This window comes from Dreissena polymorpha, chromosome 1 (assembly GCF_020536995.1).
Source record: "Dreissena polymorpha isolate Duluth1 chromosome 1, UMN_Dpol_1.0, whole genome shotgun sequence".
Lineage (NCBI taxonomy): Eukaryota > Metazoa > Mollusca > Bivalvia > Myida > Dreissenidae > Dreissena > Dreissena polymorpha.
In genome coordinates, this window is record NC_068355.1 from 47462783 (window position 1) to 47470725 (window position 7943).

Genomic DNA, 7943 nt, shown 5'->3' on the forward strand with positions numbered 1-7943 from the left:
TGAGCTTACAATAAAAAATCGTATTATACGGAAAATATTGTGTTGCGAATATAGGCATTTGACAATATCCAGTGCCGAGCGCCCTTACCATATTCCTGCAATTCTATTTCCCTTTCTTCAATTACCTCTTCTAATCTTATTCAGCTTATGTAAGCATAATATAATTTAAACCATATAATTAACATATATATATATATATCACTAACTCTATGAAAGCTGTGTCGTTTCATCAGTCATTCACATTCATTGTGGTAATGTATTTCTTTATTTTGTAGATTTGTTAAACATTTCATTAGTAACAGGCTGGTGTTTCACAATAAGGGATAATTGATAGTGGTCTGTTCGTCCTTTCTTCAGTACTCCAGTCCATCAGTCCATAATCCCGCAAAGATGTACTTGTGATTAGTTTAAAAAAACTTAAGATTCAACTCAGTATTCTTTAGAATGGCAACCTATTAGTGAATTGTGCATGACCTTTCACATTCTACCAGAAGGATAAGGTCATTCATTCCACGGCTATTGTCTCGTCTGCCACCTTGTTTATCCGTGTGACCTTTTATCCATTTGCAAACGTTTGAATGACTTGTTCAGAATACGATCATAACATTTTATTATTCATGACATTTAAACTCTCCAGATGTCTCGTTTATGTCCATTGTTATTTCACCTGATGTAACACATCTTCTGAATGTTTTAATGCTTGTTTAAATATATATTAAAACATATTGTCACTCATGTTATAAATGGACACTTGGAATCAAATAGGAAACGATACCTAAGTTCATATAAAGGACATTATGCGCAATCTTAAATTGATAGGGGTGTCACTGGTTCGGGACTTATTTTTTTAATGACATTGAATGAAGTTCGGGAGCATATATAGTGGAAGTAGTCCGCCCTGCTTCGAGTGCGGTGAATCAACCGAAGTCTTGTTTAAAAATGGACACATTTATTTCCCTCCGGATCATATCATTGTGCGTAGTGTACGTAGCATAATTCCATTAAGATTACAGAAAATTAAAATATTAACAGCATGCATTGAAAGAGCAAATAATTTTTCTTTAATATGATATCGTTCTTAATTGGTCTTAATTGGCAAGCATAGAATGCGAACGTCAAATATATTATAAAAATATTGTTTGAGGACAAGCCATTGTAATCAACCTGTTTGAAACTAATGTTAGAAATTAATTCATTATAATTATTATTGAAGTTAATCGATATCGAGCGATGTTGACTGTTCCTGTGGACGGAAGAAATGACTACATCAACGCTGATGCCGGTAGGATTTAATAGCGCAAAAGCGTATACTACATTCGTTCGTTCTAACTATGTATGCATAGTATTAATATCGTCGGAAATATAACTATTTTGTCGTTGTGTATAAAATCAATATAACAGATATTGAACATTAGAATTGAATGCCCTACAAGAAGTATCACGAAATTTACTAACATATTTCTGGTCTCAAGTTTTGAAGCAGATTCAAGATATATTGCTGTGTTAGCAAACAATAGATACATGGTTATGGATGTAATACATTAAATGTCGTTTATTACTTCAGAGCTACAAGGTGGACAACAAGTGCATCCTTACTCAGAAGCCCCTGTCAGACACTGTGGTGGACTGCTGGAGACTCATAGAGGCCAGGGACATTGGTCTGGTAGTGACATTCCCCGATGAGGGAAATGAACAGGTAAGTGGTCACATCACATTGGCTTGGTAGTAACATTTCACGATGAAGGCGATGGACATGTTGCTGCTCACATCACAGCCGTAACTTTCCCGAATGAGGGAGTCGAGTGGACAGTTGTTCACTTTACATCATATTTCCCGATGATGAAGTTAAGAAATAAGTGTTGACATAAAATTGTTAACATGCATCGATGAGAGAATTGTTCACATCATATTGGTAACATTCCCCGATGAGGGTAATGCACAGGTAATTGTTAATATCATATAAATATCAGTCCTCGAAGAAGGAAACGAACAGGCAATTTTCACATCATATTGGTATAATTCCTCGTTGAAGGAAATGAAAAGGTAATACATATTTTGATAAGTTTGATACATTTTTTCAGGACGGTCGAATGTTTTTCTACTACGGGGTCACTCACTGTGGGCCCTTTTAACATCATGTTCATCACTGAACATCACGAAGAGGACTATTTAGTTTCGAGAGTCTTCAAAGTTCAATACATGAAAAAGGTAATCATTTGGGGGTTTAAACTATGTTTATTCAACACTGTTCAGGGGTTTCACTGTCCCAAAAAAAGTTGTTGCCACTTTATCGCGGTGTGAAAACCGCCGGTCATTCCGACTTTATTAATAAGGACAGTCATTTAAGGAACCTTACTACATTAATGAATATAATGGCATTGACTATATTTTTTTACATTTAGCAGTATGTTATTGATAACAATTGATATTGTGTTGATGATGGTCAGTATAACAATTAAATAAATTGTTATAATGGTGTAATGTTGTATAATGCTGCACGTAGTAACCGTCAGATTGTGTCTCTAACAAAACATGTGTATACCATACACATTAAATGGATTGGTGTCAAGCGTAACCTATTCTGTAGGAGAGGACGGTAACGCAGCTGCTGTACCAGAAGTGGCCAAGGCGCCAGATGGCACCGCCAAATGTCGGTGAATTTCTGATATTAATGGACGCTGTGGAGAAGAGGACAAAATCTTCAACAGCGTTGATACAGTGCTTGTATGTACCGGTGCTTCCACTGTGCTAAAACAACTTCCCTTTCATGTACACTATTGACGTTTGTGTATATAATTAAGTGATAAATGTTTCAAATTTAAGTATGACATTCTGTCTCTTGTGTATCGGCGCTCCGTAGAGAATAATTAAGAAAATACCAAACTGACCGTCTTTTTCTCGCAGCTTTGTTAAATGCATCAAATAAAACTTCTACAAAAACGTAAGCATATATGAAATGACCTTGATAAGATAAGAATTAAAACGTGCATGTATTAAGATTGTTTTTTATGTTCTAATATATTCATGCAGAGATGGTGCTACAAGAAGCGGCCTGCTGCTGGTACTGTTGTACGCCACGGAATGCATGTCCAAGAATGGGGAAGTGTCGCTGCCTATGGTCATCAGGCATCTTAGAACGAGGCGTCCGCAGCTCATACCGAACTTTGTAGGAATATTCTATATGTTTTACACCACGTGTTTAACTTTCTTAACTTGGCAGGAACATATGATATAATGTAAACCGTAATGTCTTCGCAAATTTACACATTACGTTATGACAATCGTATTCAAAGCTCACATGACATAAAAGTGCATGTATGCTGATTTTATATTGCTGGATTGATTTCTTATTTTATAAGCTTTTAATTAAAGAAACACTGATTAAGCCATTACTATTAACTACAGATTTTGTTTTATCATTTCAGGAACAGTATCGTTTTAGCTACAGCTTGCTGACACAGTATGTAGAATCCAATGTGACGTACGCCAACACATAGCGTCAAGAGAGTATCGATACTAAGTACATCTGGAAGTCGCGGTGTTTAACTTGATGCACATATAAGAACGTGACATATGGCAATACGTGCGCTAGATGTAGATGTTCATGAATATTGCAAGTTTGCACTTATTACGATAGAAATGACTCGCATGTAGCCACATTATCAAACTAGATTGAAGAACGATAGATAACATTTAAAAAAATATTTTTCAAAGTGTGGGCCATTTGATTTTTTATGAACAATATTTGTTCTACGTACTATTTAAGACTGCAATATAGATTGTCGACATTGAGGTACACAAATGATGGACCCTGGATTGCATTTGGACTTGTGTATTAATTCCAGTTTTTTACTTTTATTGTGAAATAACTTCTGTGCTTTGATTTGTATAATAGAAATGAATATCGGCATATTGTATACTTAAAGTTTATTGCTGAGAAGAATGACTTATATTTTATTTCTTGCATAATATACAGCATTTCATTTTAAATTATATCATTTCATTGTATATAATTACGCTAGACACAAACAACTCAAACCTTTGAACGTAAACAAAAACAACATCCATGTGTGAGACGAAGCAAGATTGTGGCTATACAAACATTCTCTAATGATAAAACTATTGAAAATTATGTACGGACTTTAAATCACTCTTTTATCATAAATATTTATGTCAAGTGTATATCAAGTTATAAGAACGTGTTTGACAACTTCTACAACATTGATGCACTTTATAATAAGGACTACTGGCATTCAGAGTAAGGTTTAGTGTACAATATTTATACAAAATTTAACATGTCGTAATAAAAGTCGTAGGTTGTGTACACCCGTTTGCATATTTGTTTCATTCCATATTTTGACACTAAGATAACTGTTTTTTTAATTCATATATTTTCATATGAAAATGTAATTGTTCTGCATTTTTATTGAAATACGAATTTCTTCGAGTAGGCATTAAATAATGCCATACAATATTTCTCATTAAAACATTAAAATGGGGGGGGGGCACAGTATAATTTTACTTTTGTACTATGTTCATATTGTTTAATTTGCTAGTAATTATATTTTTATTTTCAGTTTTATAAGCTCATTTGTTTTATTTTTTATAATAACTTATTGCATTCATTTTGTCTCGCTGCCAATGTAAATGATTACAAGTGTTCATGGACACTTTTTAGCATACAGCATTCAAGACAGGTTTATTTATCATAATATTTTTTGCGTTTGAGATTTTTAGCCTATCAGAAATTTTAACTTTTGTGATTGCATTTTCGTCTATCATGCGTGGTGAAAAGACATGTTCATTCAAACGACAACTTCTTCTAAACCTCATATTTACTTAACGTGGTGATCTTCTAGCTTTATCAATGTATAACACTCGGGTTTAACTGGTTAACATGCCCCGTGGTTAACATAGTGTTGATTTAAACAATAAAACAAAAGATTTATATATTTCATTTTTAGATTTAAACACGTTATATCTTCAAAGATTTTTCGTATCATGCCCCTCGGTAAACATTGGCCACTTCCCGATGGTCTCGTGGTATGAAGCATCATATTGTTGTCATTTTGAATTAGTTGCCGACGAATTGATCCCCTGGCAACATCAATATCAACCCGGAAAACACGTGATTTATATAAACCTGATTAGCAAACTTATATGAGCTATCGAGAAACATTTGCTTTTTGTTTTTGTTTTTGTGTTCATTCACACAGTATTCAACTTGATTTTGTATAAATGGATAAGAGTTTTTATTTATGATTTTATATTGTGTTTTTATTTGCTTCAGCAAGTTATATTTCTGTTGTTCTGGCTTTCATCTACGCTTTGACTGGTCTAATGGTAACTGACTTGAAAGGCATTATCGTTTACTGCTATGATATTTGAATTGTGGTTGTACAGGGTATGAAGTTTATTGTAATTTTCATGTCAATGTTTTTGCAAATTACTCTGGGCTAACTATGAGTTTTCGAGCTCCATAAAACCGGTTTGAAAACACAATGCTTCGAATCGACCATTCCTATCCGGGTATCCCGTTATTAGAATACATAATGGACCACATGCTATGATATGTTTTTTTACCGTCTGGTGCAGCTGAAGTTACAGTTTGTATATATTTCAACCATAATCACATAGTATAACGGCATGCGGTTGAATCCACTTTCGAAGCCCTTTAATATGCATTTGAATTTTTAATATATGAACTTGTTCAATGTGTTATGTTTATTTTATTCTTTGCTTTCTTAAAATAAAATTTTCTCACATAATAAGTTTTAATTTTATATTCTAAAATTGACATTATAAAGACGTCTGTTGTGAACGATAAGAATTAAGGCTGACTACGTAAGTTAAGTTCAAAACGTAAAATAATAAGATTTAACGAACGCGTATTTTACTATAATGAATCTTTGCTATATCAGAACTAGTCTAGTAAGAATGGCGTTTGTGCTTAATAATTACCGATATAGTCGTCCTCAGCACGGGATGAACCATAAGGCAGAGTTGGCAACGGCCTATTGGACCCGCGTCTTTTAAGGGCCCATTGAGACCGTGACGACAGAAAATAATTACTTTCTTACTAAGCCTAATATAATGAATTCACAAAGCCAGTTATTGTATATCAATGCTATGTTTAGATTAAGGGCTTGACATCCTAGCACGGATATTGATTTGTCTCACCAAGTGGACATCTTTTATTTTTTGCAAAACAGTATTGTTTTGCTGGTGATTTCGTTTTCAATATGTTATTTTATACCTATAACGGGACACTGTCGCCATTGTACGTCTTGCCAGCCTTGGCACTGGAATTTATACGAGCGAAATCGACTGGGCACTGGCATTCCAGTAGACACTAAGCTGACTAGGGGCCTTGGGCTTGGGCCCAAAAAGTTTCATTGCCAGTCGCCCTACATGGTGCGAGGCCGGCACTGGTCGTCCCTTTATGAGAAGTATACAAAAATATTGTGACAAAACATTACAAGTTTTTATGGTTTTATACTTAAACATTTCGTCAGCCTTTTCCCGTTTAAGGAAAATCTTGAATCTAGTTTGGGTAAAACTGCTGTATTATTCAAATGTTAAGCCAAATTAAGCCACAATATTTTCGAACATAAGGTGAAAGTACTACATACGACGTTTGATAGTACCTGCAATTACTATGAGCTACAAAAAAGGTTTGAGAAATTTGTTTCATAATATAATAAATTTACTTGGTATGGGATTTTAGGCCTTCGGAGCTCCTAAGATCATTTCAAACGTTTAAACTTTCAGTTTACAGTTTATGGAAAGTTTTCAAATTATTTCATTTTAATAGCTATATGACGTAAAAAGCGGTACAGTTTAAGATGCGAATTTGTCGAAAACGAAAATATCTTGCATAGCGCACACATTTCCGTATTACCCTAGGACTGTAATATTTAGTTCTCGCATGAAAACATTCGGGAGCCAACTGAACTTTCACAGGAAATCATGTATCCCTCCGAATGTGACATAAATGCTGTCGAAGTTTAGGCTTGTAGTTTGGGGGAAGCATTCAATACTGAACAAGAGACTTTACAACAATACTCATTTTAAGTAAAAATAATGTCAAAGTACTGAACGTACTGGTGTGACGATGCTTTGAAGAGGATTGATATAAAAGCACCAATATAAGTTTATCTACATCACCACAATTGTGTTTATTGGTGCGAACAAAAATTTGGGTACACAAATTTTGGGTACGAAAAAATTATGCGAAAAAAAAACTGTGTACGTAAAAAAAGTTGGGTACAAAAAAAATTTGGGTACGAAACAAAATTGGGTATGAAAAAAAAATTTGGGACGAAACAAAATTGTGGACGAAATATTTTGGGTACGGAAAAAAATGGCGGTACGAGGAAGTAGTACCTGTGGGGAACTTGACCCACAATCGCACATTTTCGGCCCTTTCCGTCAAACATCGCATAAGTACCTCGAAGGCAATAGTATGAATACACATTTCGGAAGCGGTAATGCGGTCCTATCTACGCGCGTCAAAATGTCAACGAAATATGTAAACAAAGCGGTAGCCTGTCAGAAATGTTTGAATTAACGAAGAAAATCGTGTATTGATGTAAGTTTTTTGAAGACATTTGCAGAAAATATATTGAACAAGCAAATTCGTTGAATTGATATCCCCCGCCAATATACTTCTGGACACAAAAAGTTGTCTGGACGGATGGACAACGCCAACGTGCATCATCCTCTTATCCATATATATACTCATAACAAGTTTCAATGAAGTCCGCCAAAGCACTTCCAAGATATTGCTCCGGACACAAAAGTGCCGGCCGGACGGACGGGAAGACGGACGGGCGGACAGCGCCAAAACAATATCCCTCCGCCTATGGCGGGGGATAATAAGCAATGGCGATATTTTTCTCAGCCACATAATTGTTAGTAGTTTGATATCACAAAATAAAATT

At 34.8% G+C, this 7943-nt stretch overlaps 2 protein-coding genes across 2 annotated transcripts in view; both read left to right on the forward strand.

The window, feature by feature from the left end:
* LOC127872302 (multiple epidermal growth factor-like domains protein 11) overlaps positions 1-2132 on the forward strand; it is a 153834-nt gene extending 151702 nt beyond the window's left edge. Inside the window, exons 28-29 of the mRNA XM_052415665.1 lie at positions 1565-1696; positions 2082-2132. Of these exons, the coding sequence (XP_052271625.1) occupies positions 1565-1696; positions 2082-2132 (183 nt within the window). The remainder of the gene's footprint in view (positions 1-1564; positions 1697-2081) is intronic.
* LOC127879014 (tyrosine-protein phosphatase 2-like) lies at positions 2105-5754 on the forward strand. Its single transcript, XM_052425603.1, has 4 exons — positions 2105-2208; positions 2588-2724; positions 3031-3166; positions 3426-5754. The coding sequence occupies exons 1-4, from the start codon at positions 2137-2139 to the stop codon at positions 3495-3497; spliced, it is 417 nt and encodes a 138-aa protein (XP_052281563.1). The 5' UTR covers positions 2105-2136; the 3' UTR covers positions 3498-5754.
* Positions 5755-7943: the final 2189 nt, after the last annotated feature.